Here is a 25,780-nt window from a genome sequence, read left to right as displayed (position 1 = left end):
AGATTCAAAAATATATATCCCACAAATAGTTGGAAAAGCTGAATTTTCTGCCCCTAGCCAGTCAATGAAAATGAAAGCAGAGAAACAAGAAACTCAGTGTATTAGTTTCTTATTACTGCTGTAGCAAATTGTCACAAATTTAATAGCTTAAAGCAGCACAAAGTTATTCTCTTTCAGTTCTGGATGTTGGAAGTCTAAAATCAAGGTGCTGGCAGGGATGTATTCCATTCAGAGGCTTTGTATTCCATTTCCTTGCCCTTTTCAGCTTTTAGAGACTATTCATGTTTCTTACCTCACGATCCCTTCCTTGTATGACTCCAACCTCTTGCTTTCCTGTGACATCTCCTGTGACATCGCATTTCACCTTCTTACCTCTTTTTTTTTCAGGGCCCTTGTGATTATTACATTGGATTCAATCTGATAATCCAGGATAATCTCCTTATCTCAAAATCCTTAATTTAATCATGTCTGCAAAGTCTCTTTTACCCTGTAAGGTAATGATTCACAGGGTATGGGAATTAGGGCTTGGACACCTTTGTGAGGTGGTCCTCATCTAGCCTATCACACTCAGCTGGAAATCTTATGGAACCTAGAAAAATGTTTCACCCAAATACCTCCTAATCGTCACCTTCCTTGGAATGGAGAGAGAAAGGTTACCTGTGACATTGTTTAAATCCTCGGATCCAAACAAGTACAAAGCCAATTCTGGACTTCCTAGTGAAATGATCTGTTAAATCCAGAGTTAAGATTTTTTGAGTTGAGTTTCTGTAATCTGCAACCCAAACATGCCTGATTTGTACGCTGGCTCAGGGTCACAAAACAGCAGAGCAAGATTTCATGCCAGGTCGTCTGATGACCGAGCCCATCCTCTTGATCATTATCGGGGTCTCTGATGATAATGCTCATTTGCCCTTTACTTGAGGGGGGGGCCTCTTAATTCTTGGTTGGTGCTCTCACTCCCACCTGCCTGCCTTGGCCACAGGAATTCACGTTGTGGCTTCTTTGTTCAGGGCTACACTCTCCTCTAATCCTCACCAAATTCCTAGCCTGTTTCTTCCAATACTTTTTAAAATATGGTAAACAGTGACTCACTGGGAAGGTAGGCCCCAGACTCTATGGCTGCAAAGACATGTATCTTTCCTGGGGTATAAGAAAGACTTTGTCTTAGAGAGATAACTAACAATCCCCTTCCAACCGGTCCCATCTCCAAGACTGGAAAGCATGCTTTTAGTAAAAAACAGTTGAATTTTTAAATTTTGTTACATTAAATTCTTAAACCTCAAGTGTTACCCACAGACTTCACTATTGGCTGCCTGGAAGACACCATCCTTTGCTTCAAGACCTTATATTGCCCAAATGACAGCTATTACTTCAAGCTAGGCTTAAATATAAACACAAGGTACGAAGATGGCATAAGATAATCAGCTTAATCTAATTTATGCAAGGTGGTAGGCAATTATTGTTTTTCGAAGTGAGATATATGATTACTGATTGATTTTATGATGTTATAGTATTTTGTATTTCTGTAACAGTTCACTTTAGCTGGGCTGTCCCGTCAATTTGGAATGTTAGTCCCTTAAGTGAACCAAATCAGGTTATCCTGGCTCCTTAGCTGGACCTAATATAGCCTTAACATTAATCATTTGGCATTTGACAAGTGAAATGTGGGTATTTGCATAATGTAATTTTGATACTTTTTAAGTTCCCATGTGAAGGTTCTTTCATTATCATATTTTGTTACAGATTTCAGAATGGTTATATTTATATGACATCCTTTACCATTTAGAATAATAACTAGGGAAAAAAGATAAATACTCCAGTAAATTCTCTTTAAAAAAAAGTCATATTTCATGCAGCGAAGATTATGCAATGGTATTTTGAATTGAGGATCCTTAATGCAAATTCAAACACACTTTACAAATCGTAGGTTGTTACAGTCAATGGGTGACAACATACCTCTTAATGGATAAAATACCCTGTGTTTTATTTGTTTGTTAGACTCATCTTGGAGCTAAATGGTTTTTGTGTTGCCGTCTACTTGTAGGAAAACTTATACACGTTACAAAACATTTTACCTGGCTTTTTATAGAAGTGAACACACTGGTTAGCCGAGGCTGATAGAAGTCTGGATCATTTTTCTATATTTCTAAATCTGAAATAATTCTAATGCCAAAAAAAAAAAGTCAAAGCAAGGCATTAGAAAAAAGATAATCCTCCCCCCACCCCCAAATTTTAATCCCCATAAAAACTAAGCTATAGGTACAAGTTGCAAGTTGCTATATGGTCATAGCAATCTAAGAGTAAGAGAGAGAAACAAAACTTTGCCGTGTCCCTGAAGTGCTTGGCAGTCTCGAGGGAACTGACAGATGTTGGAGACAGGATTTCAAAGCTAATGTGAGCGCTTCTACATTTTTATGTTTACTGCTGGGCATTCGGTTGAATTAGTACTATTTCCTGCCCTTCTGGATCTCACAATCTAGTATGTCCCCATACTTTCCTAGCTTTGGTGTTAGTCTCTGCATCCTCCCATCTGATTCCCCCAATATTTTCTTCTTGCCCTAGACCCTGGGCTGTTCTAACTCTAAGTTAGTGGGGGTGGACCGACCTGGCCCTGAAGCTCCAGCTTCTGATTTTTGAATTAAGAGAATAGCTCTGTTATTTCTGATGGGAGGGAAACTCCCTGACCCTCCCAACCGTGTCCTCAGCAGCTGGGGTGTCTGTCTTGGGAAGGCCTTGATGACACCTCAGGCCTTCTGTTGCCCTTTCCTGGCTAGAGCTACTTCTGCTGCCTAGGCGGTTAATTCATCAGGCTGGAGCCCAGTGGGTTCTCTGGCCCAAGGAAACATTAGCACCCCGACCAGATGGCTCTTGGCTTCATCTAAACTGCAAACTCTCAACAGTAGGTTTACTAGCTGTGTGACCTTCAGCAAATTTCTTAATCTCTCTGTGTTTAATTTTTCTATTCTGCAAAATGAGGCTAATAATAGCACCTTCCTTACACTACTGCTGTTTTGAAGATCAAATGTGTTACTATTTGTGAAGCATCTGAACAGTGCCTGACACATAATAAATCCTATATGAAAGTTTGTAAAAAAAACAAACAAACAAACAAATGAAGAGCATTAGGATATGCCACTCCAAAATATGTCTCTTTGGCATAAGGATTATTTTGAGCTAATTATTTTTGAGAAACTGCAGACACTGGAGAAGCTCAGAAAATAGAAAGTTATCTTTTGTAAGGGAAATTGGCACTTATAAAGGAGATCTCCCTTTGTAAGGGTGTCTCCCTCTCTGTACCAGGAAGAGAAGGATAAATCTAAAGCATAACAGAATCTTGTCAATGGAGAAGGCAGCCACTTAAATCTGCATAACATACCACACCCTTGTTTACTGTGCTTTTCCTGGAAACCTCTAACTGGCCTCTTCTGTTCCACCCCCAGCACACACCTTTCTCTTTTGTCTTTAGCTGGAGATGATATTTACAGGAGTGGCTTAGGCCATCTTAGGGAGTTACTAGGTTTCCCTGGGTCTCTCTCATATATATTATACATGAGGCATATTTGTTAAATTAATTAGACAAGGAGGCCATTGGACTAATGTGGTTCTAGTGCCTGGTGGCCTACATAAGCAAACCAAAATAAAAGCCTATATATTCCTCACGCTTACAAAATCAAAATGCTAAGGACAACCAATCACAAACAGCCAACTAGGTTTTAAGCTGTAGTCAATCAATAATTTCCTTACTTTGCTTCTGCCTTTTCTCTATAAAAGTCTCCCCGTTTCCTGTCCCCTATAGGGCTCCTAGCCACTTCCGGTTTAACATTATCCAGTTAGAATCGATTTTTGCTCAAAAAAACCTCTTAAAATTTTTAATATGCCTCAATTTACTTTTTAACAACATATTAATAAACATCTGTTCCCTTTTCTCTTGTTAATCTATCTTTTATTACAGGGATCTCAGACAAGAACTCAGAAGAAGGTAGAGGGAAAGTTAATTTTCCTCCTGTGCAGAAACAAACAAACAAACAAACAAACAATCAGTGTATTGGGTAGAGAAGAGTCAGTGATGACAAGGGAGAGAATTCTAGGATCATAGAGATATCCTCCAAGTATATGGGGAAAGGGGATGAGAGCAGAGTGCCTTGTATTTGTCGGCCCTGATATAGACCCTAATGCATTCAGCCCTAGACACAGTTTTAAAGGTGATAAATGTGCAATTACTCTCAAACCTCTATTCTTCTTCCCTTTAGGAAAGATCTTAAATGTATTCTCTAGGGAGTAACATCTATTCATTTATTCAACAGTAATTTTTTTTTCTCGATCCAGTACCTACTTATTTCAAGACAGATGCTACATGCTGGGGACACATGTAAGTAAGTTAACCATGGTCCCTGCCCAGATAAGGCTTAGATTCTAGTTGGTGAGAGACATTATGCACATAATTGTGCAATTACTTACTTAATCACAACTGTGAAGAGCACTCTGAAGGACAAAGATAATGTGTAACAGGAGTACCATCCTAATCCTGTGGGTCAGGGAAAGTGTCCTTAAAGAAATGGTATTTCAGAGGAACTGGTTAGGCCAGGGGTTTGGCCTTGAGGAAGAGAAGGGTGTTCCAAGCTGAGGGAGCAGCATCGGCAAAGGCTCTGGCATCATTTTGCACTGGATGAGATTCAACAAAGAAAAAGAATTAATGTCTTACTTTAAGAAGGAAGGAATGGTAGGTGGCAGATGTTTTATATAATCACCTTTTTTACCCCAAAGGCAGACAGTTGGTGCCTTATAATTTTACCAGCACCATGAAACAACAGTAGGGAATATTGAAAATAATTCTGATTGGAGGAAGGGAAGATTTCATGGAGGCAATTATACTAGGGTTTTACAGGATGGGTTGAGCTACAATAGACATGAATAAACTAGAGGATAAGAAGGTATAGACCAAATAAATCACTGAAATGTAAAATTTTTGGTATTAGCAAGAGGGCAGAATTTATGCTTGTATTTTCTTAGATCTACTTCTCTGGGCTCCCGAAAGCATACCATGGAATCTGCTGCCAGAGCCACTTACAATAAAGTTGTCCTGTTTACAGGTTTTTGATAAGCTGTTTTTATTCTTTAATAAATAAGAAACGAAGCCATTGTCCTTTACAAAATAGCTGAGGTTGTACTTGAACAAAATCTGTTTGGAAATGTTAAGCTGGTTACACAGAACTAATATGCCTCAAGGTGGTCATTCTCTCTGGATTAAAGCTGTGGAACAATTGTGGCTCCTGTTACAAGGAAAATGACAAAGGGCCATTATGAAAAGGGACAAAAATCTCTGTTCCCAGAGGGGGACTGACAAGCTGAAAGTCCCCCTGTACATGCCAACACAAAAGGCTGATTGCCTCGGATTGTTTGTTTATGTAAATCAAAAGGCTGCCATTAATTCTGCAAGTGGGACTGCGGAGCAACAAAGAAGGTGGTGATTGGCCAGATTCTTGCTCATGGGTTGGTGGCAAATCTGACAAATTCTATTACTTTTGTGCTATGCTCTATCTGCACACCTTCAGGAAAAGAAGCTTGTTATTATGCACTAAAGGAAATCATTTGGGTCCTTAGAGTAAGAGCTGGATTTGAAGGCAAGAGAACTTATCAAGGATCTTCCCCAAAGCTCTCTCCAAGTCGGACTCAACTGTACATCATGACAGACGTTCCAGTGACATTCAGTCAGGTTGAGTGTAATGGGGATACACCCCCTGAAAACAGTCAACAAAAAATCACTAAAATCACGGAAGAAGCCAGTGATATGGATGGCACCCCACCATACTGCAGGGTAGAATCTAGTCTTGAAGAGGAACCCACGGAAGGAAATCAGGAGAAAAGTGCAAAATTACAAGAGAACATACTGCTGAACTCGTCCATGGATGAGAAGATTCTAAAAGGTAAAGCATTTTCCTTTTCTATAATTTGCTTGATTTGATTTGTAAACTCACTCAGGAATCTTTGGATGAACTGTTATGACAGGAATAAGCTGCACATCCTCCCACCCTTGCCCCTGCCCAAATGCAGCCCCTTATCCTACGGGGGCTGCAGAGCGTAAGGACTAAACCTCTGCCCTGGGTCAAATCCAGGCTCGTTTATTTGAGAGCTCTGTGACCCTAGACAACTTTCTTGGCTTCCCGAAGCCTTGGTTTTCTCATTAGAAGAAGGCAGAATAATAGTTCTGATATTTGTACAGTTGTGAAAATTACTGTTGGTTAAATGTTAACTACTGTTATTTATTATTATATGGACAGCACCATTATTATTCAGTCAGAATGAATTCATAAATTCAACTTCTCTTTCTAAATCTACCTGAAAGTGTCTGAATTCGTGGTACTATAACTTAAGTAGACATTAAAGGAGAGGTTATCGTTATGCTTATAAATAAAAGGAATCAATGAAGAAATGAGTTTGAAGAGTGAAATAGTTATTTTTAGTGACCACAAAAATCAAAGACATCTACCTTGTTAGAGTCTTAATTGGTAATTTATTTATCTTAGACTACTTAAATGTTAAAATATTAATCTTGTGGGATTTTTTCCTCCCAGAAAATCCAGAAGAGAATCTCTATATTGTTCATAAGGCTATCACAGATCTTTCTCTCCAAGAAACAAGTGTTGATGAAATGACATTCAGAGAAGGTAAGAGGAACTTCCATTTTGTACACAGAAATTGTTTGATGGAATGTGGAAGACAGTTTTTGTATGGGATGTTACGTGAGTGTGGTATTGAAAAAGCAATCCAGGTAATGCTTTCAAAAACTCAAAGCTGCTACAGGCAGATAAGGGAGTCTGGATTTATCTGTGGGTTCCACCTTAGAAAGCATTACACACTCTTCAAGACTGAGACTGCCTGGATCGGTATAACTGATTGGCACGCTTTGACCTGACGATATGATATCTGCGTCTTAATAAGTTAGTCTACTAAATAAACCTTTCCTTTTGATTAAGTGTCTTCAAATCTGTGTCAGGCGCCTTGCAAGATGTAAACATTTCAAAAATGGGTTTATCTTAAATTTTACCATTGGCATACTGTTTAAAATAAACTTATAAATTTATTTGATCTATAGGAAAATTCTAGGCCTCTGTTGTAAGCACAAAATGGTTACCTAATTCTTGTCAAAGAAATCTTCCAGGTGATGAAGTTAATTTTAACTGTGTTCTTTCAGAAAAATGGGAGAAGAAAAAGAATATTGATTTTTAAATGACTATATTATTTTTCAAATAAACTCAAGAGTCTAAGAGACACAAAATCTTGTAGACTTCTAAGGAGACACCTACATTCAAACAATTTCAAAATAAAGTGGAAGATAAAAATCTATCAATTAATCATTCATATCCTCTCTTGCAGCCATAAACATCTTATCTCAAAATTGAAGTCAGCTTGGTAGACCTAAGTGATTTAGCTTAGTTAGGACCTTAACAAGTAAAACATTGAAGAGATTATTGGTTGAAATATTAGAACATCACACAAAATAGTAGATGCCTAGGAGGACAAGGTTGTTGGCAGTTTCCTGGGTTTGTCCCCTTTGCCCGGACACCTCTCAGACTGTCTGCTGACTACATATGGTGGTCCACGGTGTAGTCACTCAAAGAAGAATGTAGTAAGCAACAGTCATTGTCAAGCTCTTACATTATTACAGATAATTTATAAGACCTAGACCCCATGAAATGGACTAAATAACCTCTCACCCTAACCCTTCTACTGCCAATGAGCAAGCAAATTCTGAGAGGCAGGGATCTCAACCTTTCAACTAGAGCCCCTTTCAAATTTCTCATCAGAAAGTCATTGGAGACAATAGTTTTCTATGATCTTTCATTTCCTTTAAATAAAGAATAAAAGCAGTCTGGATTTTTAAAGTGGATGGTCTCAGGGTGAATTTTTCCCTGCATGAATCCTTTTGTGTTCGGTGGAACATGTTCTTCCTGTAGGGTTAGAAGGACACATTTGGGTGTCTTTTATTTTCACAATGGCAAACAGCTATAAAGTCCCCAAAGAGAATGCTCCTGAGTTGAAAAATAGGAAGATGTTAAAAATACTTAGAAAGAATTATAATTTAAAGTCAAGAAGTAATTTCATGCATGACAACTCCATGCCCAAGTCACGAATACGAGCAAAAAGATCAGTTTCTTTGGTTCTTATGGAAAAGAAGAAAACAAAACAAAGCTTAAAATTATAGCAAACATTCTAATACGTATTTATTTATGATGTAAAGAACACTGACTGGATAGTGACCTGATAGGAGCTGTGCACAGCTAATGAGGAGTGATGAACCACCTCCAATTCTATCTCTTTGTGTAAGTTTACAATCTGATTCCTATAGTTGGGAAAACAAAACGAAAAGAGAATGAAAAACCTCTGATGGAAATGGACTTGTCAGCATCTTTCAGTGAAAATAGGAAATTGTGGAGGAGCAGGGCAAAGAGGAACAGTGCCTCTCGCTTTATATAAAGACTGTTATGGTGTTGAAAGGGAATAGTGAACACAGCCCTGAGTCATGTGCACTGCAGCCTGAAACTTCCCACAGAAGTCCTTCAGGGCTGAAAGCTCTGAGAACAACCTCTACTCTCTTATTATTAATTCATTTTCTCATGCTCAATAAATATTATTGAGGATATGCTGATAGGATGTGTTTGAAAAGTGAAATTTGCAATGAATTAAATGAGCCTCTTAAAAGTCACTGCATGGTACCAAACAACTTAAGTTAATTAGTTGTCGGTTAAGGACATGTCTAAAATAATAGGCTAACCTAACACTATGTAGCTATGACCTCAACATGATTTTTAAATCTTGACTCACTAGAAATCAGTGGCAGATCTTAGGCTATATAGTGTGTCCTTTGGTGGACTCAATGCCTCCATTAGCCCAGCACGTGACTCTTGGCCATCTGTGGTTCCCTGCTCCTCCTCCGTACCCGGTACTTAGGACATGAGAACTCTGAGAAGCATGGTGGTAAACACTGAATTTGCTACTCTGAGTGTGACCAGTCACTGTCAGTCATTATTTCATTATTTTTACTGTTGGAAGAAAGCCTTTTTTCTAATTTTCCTTGAGGAGTGTGTGTGTGTGTGTGTGTGTGTGTGTGTGTGTAGGAGCTAGGTCCAAATATTTTTTAATATATTCACATATCCACTCATGACAGGCTAGACAGGATTTTTAAAAGTGTGTCTCAGGGAATACCAGTATCACTAGATACAGTAGTCCACAACAAAAATGTTCCATAGTCAAATGAGGTTGGGTTGCTGGATGCTAATATTCATTAGTATTTTAAAGGCTTGGATAAATTCTGAAGAGGCTTACTTAATTGTGTTTAATGCAGTGTCTTCCAAGCTAATTTGATGGTGTAGCCTGTTTTATTGTGTAAAACATATTAATAACCCACAAAACAATATCCCATAAAATGTTTGGTGGAAAACGATTGTCCAGAAATATAATCTGGAGAATCTGTGGTATTTTGAAATCTCTACACATATCAATTACCAATTGATTTTGCTACAGGACATCAGTGGGAGAAGATTCCTTCGAGCAGCAGTAACCAAGAACTAAGTAGACAAAAGGAAAGGATTGCTCAACAACCTTTAGGAGAGAGAGAAGATGAGGATCTGAAGAACAAAACTCAACATCAGGCAATGGAAATTGAATGGTTAGGATTTCGGAAACCTAGCCAAGTTGATGTGTTACATTCTAAGCAAGAGGTCTGGGATGAAGAAATTAATAATGATGATGATGATGATTGCAAAGATGATGAAGATGAAGTTCGAGTGATAGAATTTAAGAAAAAAAATGAAGAGGGTTCTCAGTTAAAAGAGGAAGGCGACGCAAGTGAAGACTCCCCACTGAGCAGCCCCAGTTCCCAACCTGTCACACCTGATGAGCAGTCAACCTTCGGGAAGAAGGGTGATATTTCCAGAAATGCTTATTCAAGATACAATACGATATCCTATCGGAAAATAAGAAAGGGGAACACCAAGCAAAGAATTGATGAATTCGAGTCTATGATGCATTTATAAACTAACTGGAACTGAGAAGCTCTCATGCCCACTAAAGCAAAAGCTAATTCTATTTTCCTGAGATGCATCTTTGTATGCCTTGAGTCATCCCCTATAAAGAAGTGGAAGCTTAACCTCTGTTTCACTGTAGAATAATGTGGAAATAACCCTAGGCAAAACTCAGTCCGGTAACCTCAAATCAAAAAGCCTTAGATTCATTCTTGGATATTTGCTTTTTAAATCCTCACTAATATAGCCTGTGTGCTAAGCACTAAACAGTTTGACTTTAAAAGTAGCAATGCTGGGAAATGTAGTCATCAAATGAAAGAGGACTATTTGAAATGAAATGTATTTCTTTTGGTGTCTTTCTTCCTGTACACTGAGGGTGATAGAAAGTCTGGTATCAAATCTCTCTTTCTTTAAAATGTGATTTTATAGACTCTGGCAATAAACTTTCCAAAATACTTTGCCTTTCCTATTATCTTCAGATTTCAAGTTGTTTTTCTTGGCATCTACAGAGTGAAATTCTGTATAGGCTGCCTTCCTAGGTGTTACCATTCACTGAATTTTCTCACTAGAGGGGCTGAGCAATTGTCAGTCAGGAAAATTCTGTTTACTAAATGTTGGCTTTATGTTCTCAAGATGAATTAAATCCATTGTGAGATTGCCACAGGGAGGGGCTGGAAGATTGGTGGGCAATTGACTAAAGAGTTATATCAGATAGATTATTTCTGAGACTGAAAATAAAATCTTGTCTAGCACAGTTAATGTCATTAAACATGAAAATGACAGCTTTAGCACAATTTTAAGAAAATACCCCTCTCTATTACTACACTTTCTCCTATTAAGAGTATCTCAGAATAATTTTCTTTCCTTAGAAACCTGAGACAACTCAAGTCATAACTGTACTAGTTACTATGAAAATGGAAATAATTATCTTAGAATATTTTCAAAGTAGAGCGTGAGCATGTATTTTTAGTGAAAAAGCTCTGATGGTTGTTGGGAATATATAATTTACTGGACCTCAGCCCAAATCAAGATGCTTAAAATTGTGCTTGTGAAGCTTCACTCAAACCAATGTGTCAAATAATGTATTGAATATTTATGAAAAGGGAGAGTCTATATTTATATTCTTAGATAGTTCCATAATTTTTCATTTCATGCTTCTATATGTATTACCCTGAGCTTTCTGTCACCACAGATAAAGACATTTCTTTTGGCCCTAGAAATAAAGAGACAATTCCTTATTGTCTGAATGTAATACAGTCTTCATTGTACTATTCAACCCTTTGTTTATTTATTTTTCATTTTGTGAAAAACCCTGGGTTAGCCCTTCTCAGATTATTGCTTATTTATGTGTAACAAATCCCACACATTCTAAAGGCACTTTTCTTTAATTCTTTATTATCATATAATATGTTTCCATGGTATCATATACTATTATTTAGTGTTTATGAGACTCAATTTTGAATTTTTTCCTTTTATTCTTTCAAGCAGATACTTCACAACCTGACCATATAAAAGTCTGTCACGCTTAATCTATAGAATCTATGCATTTCATTCTCGACAATGCAAGTTTTCAGAATAAAGACAGGGAAATCAGTCTTTTATTGACAAATTTAGGTAGAAGATTGATGCACTAGGACAATTACCTGTTCATTTAAAGCCTCTAAATCTTTTCACTTGGGCAAGCTATTTTCTTTTTGGACTACTGGTGACCCCTACTATTTTCTACTTAACTTCAAAGCACAGTATTATGTTATCCATCATGGAACAGGACCATATTCTTAACCTACCATCAACAGAGCCTGTATTTTGAATTATTCCAGCAGAGGCAGCCAATTCCTGTGGAACTTGAGTGAGGTGGGAGGTCTGTGGTCATTTGATGTGGCCAAGCAACTAGCTCTAATTGGGCTCCAAAATATAGTAACCCTGGCCCTTTTAGTTTTGTGCTCTTACCAGATGATTAACCAACTATGAAAGATTTTATCAACAAGACTATTTCAAGGTATGTTCAATGAGTAAATGCTTAATGCTCATGAATGAGGCAATGTAGTTGCAGAAGAGCACTGAAACTATTATTTGGCATTAGTGCCCATTGCCCTATTCTGCCATCTTACACTAAGGCCACAGAGCTTAGTGACTGTAAGTATAATGGTGATGGGTGGCTGTTTGATTCTTGTAACCTAAGAAAGACAAGGGTCTGGTTCAAATCTCACGGGGGATACTTAACATATTTGAAAAGCATATGGGACACATTAAGAACACAAATTGGTAACTACACATGAAGGTTTACTGCTTTTGTGCTTCAAGGTTCAGGAATGGAAGAAGGACTCTGGTACCTGGTAGGAGGGAGAATTGACTTATTGTGAGAATGCTGATATTTCTTACATGACTTTTTATTTTCCTTAGATGCTGGGTGAACAGGAAGTAATAACAGCTCTATTTCTCTGTCAATATAAAACTCAACCCTTCATATAATGCTACCTTTGAAGACACAGAATATATCAGACTCTATCTACCTATTAACAGTTTAAATAAGGAACTGTGTTTGACTTGCTCTCAATAAAAGTTTGTGTCCTTGTTTTTGGTGCCTAGATTTTATTTTTTTTATCTGCCTTTTAAAATTTAAAAGAACCCTTGCATATTAGCAGCTATTGAGACCATCAATAAATACCATTTCAGAAATCAACACCTCATTTTAATTCATTCGCGTTATTTATTTCAAAAAGGTCTTAAAATGCTTGTATATGAAATTGTAAAAAGAATTTCTGATGGATAGATATGTAATGTTCATGAGACATTTCTATTATTTTTACAGGAACTGAACTATTGTTTTAGATACATCTTAATTCCAACAACTTGAAAAAAATATCTTTGTAGTCATTAAGGTAATACATTGCTGTAAACTATGCTGACACTTTTATAGTAATTGTTTCTACATATTTACATGGTGGAGTATTTCTGGCACACTTTCAAATGGAGAACAGACATTTGAGTTTTTCAAAATGATAGGAAAAACATTTAAAATAAGTAATAATAGAGAATTATGGAAAAAGATGAAACACCAGCGTATCATGAAGAAATATGTCTGGCCATATGAGAAAGACACTACTTCTTTTAAAGCCTAAACTTTCATTCCTCTATAAAAACAAGAGGGCTATAAAAAGTAATGTCAAAAGTTATAGCAAATATTTGTCCATATTAAAGTATCAGACAGTAACATAATAAATATGAATACCAAAACATGTACACAGCTCATGAAGAACACAAGGTGAGTAGAACATACAATTGACATAAACACAATGACACGGGTAGTAATGAGCAGTGGAAATCACCCAGATATGTGGCAAACTACAAAATCAAAGCGTTTTGTAATTAACTGCCAGCTTGGATGAGTTTTGGTTATGAATTTGGAAAGTAATTGAATTTTTACTTAGAAACTTAAAATTACATATTTGATTTCTTCTTTATAATAAATTCGGTTGGTCAGAGGCAGAAAAACTGGGTAACTAAAAATGTTCAAATTTATTCCAAATTCCTTTCTACTCCATAGTTTCAATCTAGTTTTTCCACTAACAAATATTTTTAGGTAATCAATAACAAATTCACAAATTTAACTTTTGCCTTCTCTTGTTTTTATGCCCAGCTCTTATAGCTAATATGTATAAAACTAGCAACATTTGGGCAGTTGTTTGAAGGAGAAGAATTAACGCATGTGCATAAACCTAAACTGAATAACAAGCATCCTAATAATTTAGGGTTTGGTTACTCCTTTCAGGTCTGGGAAAAAAATACCCAGAGTGAAAGTCTGTGTGAGATACTTTTGTCCAGAAGGCCAGATGCAGATGAAGCTATGCACTTAAGAGAGACTTAAAAATATCCCCAAACAGTTCTTAATTTTTCTTTGTTAGTTAAAACTCTTGGTTTTACTTTCTCTCAGTTCAAAGCATAAAATATAGAAACATACCCATAGCCATATATATATGTTTTCGTTTCAACAGCTAATATAAAGACTTTGTATAGATATTTATAACCAATATCCTTGAACTGGGAAAACCTATCGGTCAATAACAAAATAGAAGATCCCAGTTTTCAAAGAAATCATTTGTTACTTATTTGATGGCAACTGTTGTCATTAGAAACTCAGCATATTAGAAGTTGCTCTATTTGCTGGAAAATGAGATTTTTGTGTTTTTGCAAAGCAAAGATTCACATAAACTTGAAAAGAGACCCTAACTGTAGTGTTAACTATTAGTTGACCCATTAGGTTGAAAACAGAGGCATTAAATCTTAGTGCGATGGTATTTTTTTCCTTTCTTTTAGGCACGGACACCACCAACACCTGAAATTCCATCCATTAAACCTCATCAGGAGTAGATAATACTTTACATGGCTTATTCAAACCTGACCATGGAATGGCTATTTGCCAAAAATAAATATTTTTGTACATTAACTGTGGTTAGCGTTCCTTTTCTCATTTCAAGGCATCTTGGCTTGTAGCAATTGTTGAGTAAACTTATGCAAAGGTTTTTGTAAAAGCATTATGGTGACAATCTACACAGTGAAATGAAAGCTACACGACTTGGTTTTTGTCTTAAATTAAAGGACTCCAATTTTTCACTTTCCACTACTGTTCAAATTGAGCAATTTGTCAGCTTTGATTAATGGTTGGGGGAACAAAGAGTTGGTAATATCATTCACAGAGAAGCAATCTCTCTATGTCCACGTCTCCCTCTCATACTTGTTCTAGGAAATGGAAAGGAATATGTCCTGCATGAAGTCAAGGAGATAGACCACTGTGAAGTGTATGAGGATAACTAACCTTAAGCCTACACTTCAGTTGTTTAACAGAGAGGGGCGCAGCCTCTATTTCCTGTCTGTACAACATGCAAGAGAGAGACCAAAGAGGTGTGACTCTATACCAAGGGATTTTAACTGAACCCACCTGAGTTGTCTGTCCTACTTACAGAAGAAATAGAAAGAGGAGGAGAAGGAGGGGGAGGAGAAGGAGGAAGAGGAAGAGGAGGAGAAGAAGAAGAAGAGGAGGAAGAGGAGAAGAATCAAAGAATCACAGCAGCATGGTTTAGTGAAAGAGGCTCACTTCTTTTTTTTTTTTTTTTTTTGAGCCCAATAGAATGGAATCTGGGTTTTAACTCTTACTAGTGGGATGACTTTAGACAATCCCTCTCAGCCATCCTCGTCTGCATAATGAGGAGAATGAAACTCCCCTCACTGAGTTGCGCACAATAGTGAGATGGGGCACAAACAGTGCCTAGCACGTAGTAGGTACTCAAAGGTACTTAGTCCCACTTCTTTTCTCTTTACTCCTTGTAATTTCCTTGTTTTTATCCAAGCTCTTGGTCTTTCCTTTGAGACAGAATTTCTTTTCTGTGTTTGAATGTGAAAGTTAAAGATGTTACAACAAATAAAGATGGTACTATCTGGTGCACCTCAACTCCATTCTCTTGCATGAGAGACCCTTGAAAAGCATTCTAAGCCATTCATGAAATGAAGGTTGACTGGAAAAATTGAATTCCTATACACTATAACTAGTATCTTTGCTCCTCTACAGTTCCTAAGGCAATTCTAGAGGCAAGGTGTTAATATCTAAGAAAGTATTTCCAAATTACAGTTCAAAGCTAATGATACATTGTGATCATGGCACATGGTGGTTTTTGCCCTTGTGAATGACAGTTGATTAAATGTTGGCAAGAAGAATTGAGCAAATTTGAGGCTGGTGATAAAACACAGTTGTATCAACAACAGCTGTGTAATCCTTCAAGAGAGTAGGGTAGAATCTCTGGGTAACTGTTGAAACCAAGAAAAGAACTGTGCAAGCTGGAAGGCTCAGAAGCACTCAGATGGTTTGGTAAATTAGTTTTTGATCAAATAAGTCCTGTAAAATATTATCAACTATGTTTGTGTTCAAGGTAACAAGATGCAGAGACATTTTTTTTAAGAAAAGGCAATAACTTAAGCTAATCCAGGGAAAACTTTGAAGTCCCCAAGAACAGAGCCCCCTATTGAAGAACTTGGGGCTAATTAAGACCCTAATGTGTCCCAGCCAAGGGTTTATCTTTAGAAGTACCAGAAGACCTAGAGGCATTTATACTTTTATAAAGGTCTTCTGAAAACAAAAATTCGAGGGCAATGTTTAAAAGAATGTTGGTAGTAGATTTCACAATTAGTCAATACTCTTACAGTTAGGTCCATAAGATCTCTAACTACTGCTTAGTTCCTTGTTTCTAAGAGTAGTTGAGCAAAAACATGGTAAAAGCTGTTTTAAAAATTCTACCCAAGAACAAATATGTGATGTATGAAAACAGTTCTTTGTTATATTGATAATATGGATGCAAATATAGCTTCACATAATAAGTATGTCAAGGTAAAGCCAGGAAGAGCATACATTGAACAGACCACAGAAGGTTCTTTGAGCAAAAACATTCAAATTTCTTCAGCTGGTATACCCACAGGTAAGTGTATCCAAAACATAATTCATCTTTTTGTGAACAGAGTTGACATTGTTGGTGGAAACTCTTTTTGAATAAAAAGAGATTCTTTACACTGGCAGAAAACCTTTCAACATTTTTCATTTACACAAAGCATTGCATGAGGCATCCAGCATATTTAGTTTGGTCGGCAACTCAATTAGTCCTTTGGCAACTGACTTGTGTTTTATCCCTCGCATGGCTCTGTTTTGAAAATAATTGTCTCATTTTCTAGTCCTTTTCTTATCTCATCTGCAATGTCAATTATTTACATAAAACATCTTAAATATGTTGCAAATACGTAAAACTATTTCCCCTTCCAACTCTTAGTTATTGCTTTGTTTTTGCATAATTAATTGGGAGTTAAACTTTAAACAGGAAATCAGAACTAAAGATGCCCAGTTTTACCATCAGCTCAACAGCACAGGTTTGTTTGTTTGTTTGTTTATTTTAATATTAACAAAAATACAGCATGATTGACCTCCAGAGACCCAATCCTAACAAAAAAATTTATGTATATCTTTCTTAAGAATGTTGTGGAGGAGATTTGGTTAGGCTAGTGGCCCTGTCTCTGGAGATCCAAATTCTAATCCTGATTCTCTCACTAACTGGCCTGGGATTTTTGGACAGGCCAGTTTCCTTACCAAAATGAATGCAAAGGATATTAGGATTTCTAAGATATCTTCCGGTATGCCTAACTATTGTCATACCTAAGATTATGTGCTCAATTTGGATCAAAGAAATATTGGAATTTTCCCCAAATTTATCAGTGTTATCTTTAGGCCCACATCTAGGACTTTGTTCTTTTCTCCCCCCCATAGAGGTGCCAGATCCCCTTCCGTTTTTGGACAAGTCTTGGACAATTTTTTCTTAACTCTCTTCCTAACTGTTTTTAACTCATTCTCTTCCCCTTTCTTTATGTTTCCCCTACTTTATTTCTACCTTGAAATCTTTTAGAGCCCATTTTTAGCATTCTTCATCCCTGTGAATGCTGCTGAATCTAAAGTAGTATTTTCACATAAAAGAACTTTAATATTTTTCCGTGCTCTATTTCTGCTTTATTCATTTCAACTCCTCTTATTTGGTCCTACATTAGAGTAGGTTCAATGATTAAATGTATTTTTGATTACTGCGGTGTGCTGTGACCCAGCCTCTATTTCTTTGCATTTTTTTCTTTCTTTTTTAATATCCACATGAGTCTAGAAGTTACTAGTATGGCCATTTTCTGAAGTGCAGTTTAAAAGCACAGAATGAATGGAAACAACATCCATGTCTAGAATTGAATAAGCATTTGACTTCCTCACTTAAAGTTTTTCCACTGACTCAGACTGGGAAAAACATTATGCAGTCATCTAGATCAAAACCCTGCCATCAAGGAGTATTATATCAATACTATTTCAAACTGTTAGGTAAACATGCATGTAGTTGGGAGGGATTTCACCAAGGTGAAAGCTGTGTGTTTCTGAGGTCTTTTAGCCTAGGAACTCAAGTAATTTTCTTCCTTTCTTTTATTTTCTTTGATGAAAAAATAGCAAATAAAGGATCAGGTTCTCACTGATTATACCTACTTGTGGACCAAAAGAGCTGGTTATGATCAAACTCAGCCTTCATGAGTATCATTGTGCTTCTCCAAGTACTTCCGTCTTCTTTTTCAAGTTACCTGTTAGATGGCGTGTGGAAACTTGAAGGCTTTGTTCCAGCACAGGGTGGAAAGCAGGCAATTCAAAAGCCCATCTAGTGCTGAAGAAGGACTCCAGTCTAATGTTGGACTGTTTCCCTGAGTTAACTTTTGGTATCTCAAATATTGTGATTTTTAAAAAATCTTCCATTCAAATGTTATTAATTTTGAAAATTTTGAACTAGCATGGAGAAATAGTCACCAAGTTCATTGTCATAGTCACAGTGTCTAATAGATTTACTAGATAAAGACATCAGTTCCTCCTCAGTCTTCATAATATTTTTCAAATTTCCACTTTTGATATGGCTTCACTGGGTCACAAGCAGCAACTTTCAGGGTCTTCTGAGAAAAATTTCCTTCTAAGCATAACAACTGGTGATAGTTTCCAAAAACAATGTGATTCACCTGGAGGGAAACAGGATCTGAGAATGAGCCACAGACTGAATTTGACAATTGTGATGTAAGAAAATGAAAACCAATAAAAAATTAAGTAATTACATTTTTGATCTTTCAGCAATTCTCCTGAACAAAATTAATAACATAAACACAGGTTTTAGGCAGTATTAAGTTTGTCTTTATCTCAAACTAAGTTCTCACATTCTCCAAGCTACAAGACTTTTAATTCTTCATGAGGCAAAAGATGAATTTTCTGATGATATGGCTGATAACTATATCATTTAAAGGAAATAATTCCAGATGGCATTTACTATATTTGATCGCTGGCTGCCTCACTGCTGGTAGTAAGAAAAAATACACACCATTAAAAAAAGTGTGTTAGTTAATTTCTTAAGTCTGTGACTTAGAATGCAAATTTGGAATAAAAAGTGCTAGAAATGATGTATTTTATTTATGAGCTTCCTATCATGATCTCTGAGAGTACATAATGCCTGATGTCCAGAAAGTCCAGACGTGATTAGAGAAAGTCATAGGTATTTCAGAGGTTCTATTATTGCTTAATATTTATTGAATGTCCTAGAAATGGTCGATAACCTACTTAGAACTTGCTCATGGGTTTATAATTTTTTCACTTACCAATCCTCTCAATTACCCATGACTGTGACAAAGATCATTCTAATTATATATATATATATATATATTTAATTTTATATATTATATATATATATATATATATATATATATATATATATGTTGTTTTGAAATGCTTTAAAACTTTATCAAACGGGGGTGACTTCATAATAATTTATTTTAGAGATGCTCTTACAAAAACTGTCAACCTTGTAGGATTTTGGGAATATGATGTTTGAGTATGCTCAAGGTTTTGAAAAAGAGATAACATTGAGAAGATCACTCTGGATTATCTACAATGTTCTGCTCGTGGGTTGTAAAGAGGTAACTAAATAACTTGTCCCCAACAAAAGACACAATGTGGAAACCAGTATTGGAGGGGCATTCTATATCCAAGTCCTAGACGCCACCTGTGAGACTTTTCCTTTTAGGTGGCCACAGTTCACAGCATTTGAGGAGGGCTGACCTAGAGGGCACCTATTAAATGCAGATTCAGAAATGTATAATTTTAATAGCTCACTGGTATCCGGGGTCAAACTCACTATCACCCTTCCACCTTCCATGAAGCTCTCAATGCCTAATGCTTTCTAAAAGAAGAGACATGTTCCTGTTATTCACAGTCTTATTCTCCATTTCTTTTGTTTTTTAAGACTTATACATCTTGGGGGACCTAGGAGGTTTAGTAGGAAAACTACCAAAATACTGAAAAAAGAAGAAAGATAATTGTCAAGATATTCATCTCCATGACATCTAGCATCGTGAAAAGGGGAATCCAAGGCAGAAGGCAGCTATGTAACATGTTACAAAGGCATAGGCACAAACAAGGTAGGGGAACAGCTTTCTAATTTTTGCCAGCTTAATTAAATTACCTTATTTACAAATTGGCTTACCGTTAAGGAGACCAGTGTTGGGCTTATACAAAAATCAGCGAATAAAGGCCTAAGTTCTCAGTGGGCCCAATCCAGTTTATAAGTAAGCCGTATGTAATTTAAGGACTGTCAGCTCCTAAATATTTTCTCACTAGCCTAATATCTTTTCTGATAACAGATTCACTTCTGAAGATGAGAAATGTATTCTTTTTCTCATTCTCAATCTCAATCTTTCCCCCTCTCTCTCTCCCCCTCTCTCCCTCCCTCCCTCCCTCCCTATCTATCTATCTATATCTATCTATCTATCTATCCATCTACCTATCTCTCTCTCTCTCTCTCTCTCTCTCTCTCTCTATCGCTCCTCTTTGGCACAGGGTTAAGAAAGCAGAAGGTAAGAAGTAATTTAATCAATATGTGTTTACAGATTTTCTTAACACTATGCAACGTGAAATCAGCAGCTCACACACTGGTAATTCCTAATTTTTCTGAATAACTCAATAATAACCATCATCACTAAAAAGAAAAAAATATTGTCCAGAAGGAACTGAATTATAACAGGGATGATCTATAGAAAGAAAGATTGGAGGAGGTGTTGCTTAGGTCCTAATTTTGATCCTGAGCAGGAAGAAAAATGTCATGAAGAGAACAGTCACTGGCTGTGACATCAAAAAGAATGGAGGCGCTCCAAAGAAAAAAGTGTGCTTACTTTGGGGTTCATCCCTGAGCAAAATGATGGTCTCCCATACTCAATGCATTCAGTGGATTTGGTGGTTATCTGCTAGTGAGATAGCAGAAAATTTGAGAAGGCAGGCTTGAAATTATTCCTGCCACTCCAAGATCCTACACCAAAGCTTATGACTTTGTGTCCTATTAAAATATAATTGGGGAAAACAGAAGACTTTGAGAGTGGATAGGATAGAGCACAGATGTTCTGGTAAATATTCACAACTGGACCTCTGGTAAAACATCCCCGATTTGTAGTGTGAAATAAAATTCATAGTTATGGCAAGACAAGAAAAATTTAAACGTAAACATTCTTCTCTGCCCTTTGGCCTCCCCTCTCCCCCATCTATGCATTGTGTCTCCGCATTATGCATTGACCAAACCTCCCCCACCAGCAGGAATACCTGCTCAACCATAAACAACAACATTCTTCTAGCATCAACAGCTCCTTAAAAGAGAACAGTCCTTCCTGATCTTGTGAAGGGTCACATGACCCACCACGATGGCACTTAAATCTGGATTGTGTAAACTGTGTCAATAATTCGTTATTTACTGTGCAGCCCTGTGTCTCAAAAAACTTATATAAACTGTGTCTTGACTTCTAACAGGCAGAACAGTTCTCAGAGCTTTCTGAGATGCTCTTTCCGGGTTATAATCCTCAAATTTGGCATGAATAAAATTTTCCAATTCCTTCTTAGATCGACTGGTTAATTTTTCGTCAACAGTAGCATGGGTATAAATACTTGCATCACGGCTGGTTTCAAGTTACCAGTGTGACATTGCTGAACGTGAAGTTGGCAAGAGCTGCACACAGGCAGCTCCCCCAGGCTGGTTGGAAGCTGGTTCCAGCGCCCGCTCAGAGCCTAGGCCTCTGGGAACCAGAGGGCATGAGAAAGTCTTTCTACGTGGAAAGGAGGCAGGATGCAGAATCAGGTTCACGCTAAGTGCAGGGCTTGTGGGAAGCACACTGCTTCTCGCTTTTCCCATATACTGTCCCTGTAAACTTTCCTGGTAACCAGTGAGAACCAATTCTAGCCTATAAGGCTTCCTTTTGGCATTGTTAGTTGACTGAAGCAAACGACTTTTAGAAACAAAGATGACAATAGCAATATAACCAAAAGAACCCGGTGACTGTTCTATTTAAAATAGCTGATTTGAAATAAATTTTGTGAAAAGAATAAAAAATGGCTCGACAATTTATAGAAAATATCTGTTTATCTCTCTGTATGAACTTTCACACTGTCTCTGTTGTCCCAAACACATTTAAGGCTTCTGATTGAGGAAGCTGACAATGAGGGTTTTATGCCCCATTTAATTGAAAGTTGGATTTGTGGTAAGCAAGAGGTGCAAATATTTTCTTACCAGCTCTGGATGAAAGACGGATGTTGATTTATGCAGCCATTTTAGCCCTTTGTTTCTGTTATCACAGGGGTGCAGCCTCAGGGCTCCGTTATCAGGGAAGGGAGCTAAGCACCATTCTCCTTGTTTAATGAGTCTTAACCAGGTGTAATTAAATTGTTGAAGCTGTAAGTGAAATGAATAAGAAGGTGACTTCCAACGGCACACACAAGTAGCAGCTTTGTCAAACGTTTTTGTTAGCGATGCTTAAGAATATAGGCACTCTAGTCTGATGTTTTGTGTTCAAATCCTGGTGTTGCCACTTTCAGTTCTGATCATGTGGGCCATATTATTTACCCTGTCTAATCTCATTTTTATCATTTTTTAAAAAATTTTATTTATTTATTTATTTATGGCTGTGTTGGGTCTTCATTTCCGTGCGAGGACTTTCTCCAGTTGCAGCAAGCGGGGGCCACTCTTCATCGCGGTGCGCGGGCCTCTCACTGTCGCGGCCTCTCGTTGCGGAGCACAGGCTCCAGACGCGCAGGCTCAGTAATTGTGGCTCACGGGTCCAGTTGCTCCGCGGCATGTGGGATCTTCCCAGACCAGGGCTCGAACCCGTGTCCCCTGCATTGGCGGGCAGATTGTCACCCACTGCGCCACCAGGGAAGCCTCTATCATTTTTAAGTTGGATAGCTATAGTGTCTATCTCAAAACCTTGGGGTAATTACTCTCAAGTGTCGAGCACACAGTAAGGCCTCAATAAGTGTTAGTTGCAATAATAAAAAAGTATTTAGTACAATTAGTACGTATCTGCGAATGGATGTCATTTTAGGTGTTCTGAATGCCAGACTACCCTGGTGCTTGAAGTATTGGAACATTCAAACCACCGCGTGATTTAGGCCCCTGGCCATTGGGGCTACAGGGAGATCCAAGTCACAGCCCTAAATTACTTTGATGGGAATTATTATGTTTCTTTTTTTTTTTAAGACTAGACAATTGGACTCCTAGAGGCTTTGTTCTATTATAGGAAAGGTTAAAAATCTTTCTTTGCTGGTAGCATAAGGAATCACCAGTTTGCTACTGTGTCAGCAGCCCCCAGTTCACAGGAACGGCTCTTGGAGATGTCCAATTTGGGGGAGTTGCCACTGTATGTCTAAAATAAATACTGTTTTAGGTAATGGAACCATGTTTTTAATTTTTATAAATATTTCTCTCCAGTTTTCTTACAACCTAGTACTATCTGCCTGCTCAATATCCTCTAAATGTCTAGGTGTGTGGGAAATTTGTTGTTTTGCACCAATGTAAACATATTTTAAGAAAATAGACTGCTGGTAAAATCTATCTAAATACTTTTATCTAATGAATCATTTGTAATGTAACTGAGATTTAACTTAGATTATCAAGTATGTTATTGTGTTAGAACTCTCCATTCAAAGGGTAGTACTTGGACCAAAATTAGCATCTCCTGGGAGCTACTTAGAAACGCTGAATCTCAGACCCTACTATGGACCTATTAAATCAGAATCTGCATTGTAACAAGCTCCCCAGGTGATCTGAGCGCACATTAAATTTGAGAAGCACGAACATGTCATAATACAAGGATTTATGTGGCTACTAGGAGAAGCTAACTCTTACCTTGAAAAGGGACATTTCAACTGGTAGAAAAGTTAATAACTAAGGAGACGTTTTAAGTAAGGTGATGGATAGGGCTTGATGGTTCAATCCTAGGGTTTTATTCCTTTTGAGCTTTCTTGGATGAATGCTACAGTCACTGGCTTAATATTAAGCCTCATTAATTCTGCTAAAAATAAGTTAACTTCCTCCATGTTCCTTTACTTTTTATTACTCAAACCAACCAAAAGAAGCAGAAGCTAAAAATGAGTAACAAGACAAAAAAGAAGATGGGCGTTTGTGAAAAGCAAGGGCTCCATGATTCATACTTTTTGTCTCCTAGCATCCCTTCGAGAGACTTAGTGGTTATTGAGAACTTGGGTTTTCAGATAAAATACTGGTTAATCAGACACAGAAAGTCACTACAATGATGAGTCTTGAAGGACTGCATTAGTTAATATTTTACTTTCACATAATTTGGACTGCTTATGGTTTTGTTTTACAATTTACTACTTTATTTCCTCTTTGAATTGTTAATACATGAAAATTACTTCTTTCAATTGATTTTTGACACTTTTCTCTTTCCTCTGTCTCCTCTTTCCTAATTAAGAACGAATTCCATTAGCTTCAAGTTTACAATCCATAGCTGAATTATAGCAGCTTTGAAGTAAGAGGTAGAGATGGGATGTGCTTGAAAATACAAGCAATACCTCTAAGTCAAAGCAAAGGAGTAAGTCTTGGCAAGCCAAGATTCTCATCACAAAAAATTTCTCTATCGAAGAATTACCTGCAATTTTAGGGGGTGAGTTCAACTCCTGAATGTATGTTCCTGTGAGTCCTATTTGGTACCCAAACTGATAACTGTCCCCGCAGAATGAGTTGGTAGGAAACATATGTTGGAGAGGGAGGTGCCATCACTCAGAGCTCATCTCCAGCCCTGCAGAGTCCTTGCTCTGTTGTCCCTGGCCCTACTCCCTCCCCTAAATATTGTGCTCTGAGTTTGTTGAAATTTTGCTTAGAGTTTTCCACCATGGATCATGAATTGTGCAATTTGTATTACTCCCTTAAGATGTAGGATAACGGGTGTGTGTGTGGGGGAGGGGTGGAATCAGAGAATAAAATTGCTCCCTTAGATTAATTATTTAAAAATATGTACCATCTTTATTTTCTTTATCATTTTGTCTTTATATGTAATGAGCTACTTTTCTCATTGTTGTCTTTATTACTATAGCAGTGAAAATTTGTGGAGCAGCAAATGTTAGATATTGTTTTACAGGCTTCACATGTGTTATCTAATTCCATCCTCACACCAGCTTTGGAGTAGGCACTATTATCACTGCCATTTACCTAAGGGTTAAGAAATTTGCAGTTGACCCATTTTTTACAAGTGATGGAGCCAGAACTGGGTCCCCGGTGGGTTGACTACAGTATCCACCTTTATTCCCTCAGTCACTGTCTTTTACATTTAGAAGTGGACCCTGTTGTCACCAACCCCATCATTACACAGAAATGTAGAAACTAATTATTGTTTCTGTAGGCGAAAATGAATTTCTCAAGTGAATGATGAATATATCATACCCTGCACCTATCAACTACACCTGCACCTACTATCAACTGTACCTACCATGAGAGAAAAAAACCCCAGCTCAGCGTACCTTGCTGCTCCCATCACAGTCTTCCAGAATGGCTGTGGTGTTCTTGATGGAAATGCATTTACCCAAGGCCTCATTAATAAGCTAGGAAGCAAAATATAAAACATACGTTAAGAAAAAATATTTTAAAGTAGAACAAGACATTCAGAAAACACAGAACATAAAACTATAATAGGGTTAAAAGATAGTTAAGTTAATAGCATTACTTAGCACTATACAATTTTATTGGTTGCTATCTCTAACAGAGACGTAATGTAATCTTGCTAAAGTACAGCTTCAATCTGTCAATTTAGGCCTGTGATTCAGCCACAGAGCCAACAGAGGCTCTTAATTAACCCTTGCCTGGAATGCTGAATAGGAAAGGAGAAAAAGGTGG

At 37.3% G+C, this 25,780-nt stretch overlaps 2 protein-coding genes across 2 annotated transcripts in view; one reads left to right on the top strand and one right to left on the bottom strand.

Moving 5' to 3' along the window:
• The first annotated feature begins 5,444 nt into the window (after positions 1-5,444).
• On the top strand, positions 5,445-10,477 carry ERMN (ermin). The gene is made up of 3 exons (XM_082465224.1): positions 5,445-5,924; positions 6,573-6,665; positions 9,523-10,477. The coding sequence occupies exons 1-3, from the start codon at positions 5,684-5,686 to the stop codon at positions 10,032-10,034; spliced, it is 846 nt and encodes a 281-aa protein (XP_082321350.1). The 5' UTR covers positions 5,445-5,683; the 3' UTR covers positions 10,035-10,477.
• Positions 10,478-16,423: 5,946 nt separating this feature from the next.
• The window catches only part of GALNT5 (polypeptide N-acetylgalactosaminyltransferase 5), a 54,326-nt gene continuing 44,969 nt past the window's right edge, over positions 16,424-25,780 (bottom strand). Inside the window, exons 8-10 of the mRNA XM_082464976.1 lie at positions 25,408-25,488; positions 22,163-22,324; positions 16,424-18,587 (exon numbers count right to left, since the gene is read on the bottom strand). Coding sequence (XP_082321102.1) covers positions 18,447-18,587; positions 22,163-22,324; positions 25,408-25,488 — 384 coding nt within the window. The 3' untranslated portion in view covers positions 16,424-18,446. The remainder of the gene's footprint in view (positions 18,588-22,162; positions 22,325-25,407; positions 25,489-25,780) is intronic.

The sequence above is a fragment of the Balaenoptera physalus genome (genome assembly GCF_965194825.1).
Source record: "Balaenoptera physalus genome assembly, chromosome: 6".
Lineage (NCBI taxonomy): Eukaryota > Metazoa > Chordata > Mammalia > Artiodactyla > Balaenopteridae > Balaenoptera > Balaenoptera physalus.
This window is presented reverse-complemented; position numbering and strand designations above follow the sequence as displayed.

Bases quoted from the DNA above. Each gene is read 5' to 3' on its own strand.
- ERMN (XM_082465224.1), top strand. From the start codon at position 5,684: ATGACAGACGTTCCAGTGACATTCAGTCAGGTTGAGTGTAATGGGGAT. The intron at 5,925-6,572 runs GTAAAGCATTTT...TTTTCCTCCCAG, and splicing joins GGATGAGAAGATTCTAAAAG to AAAATCCAGAAGAGAATCTC. The intron at 6,666-9,522 runs GTAAGAGGAACT...ATTTTGCTACAG, and splicing joins TGAAATGACATTCAGAGAAG to GACATCAGTGGGAGAAGATT.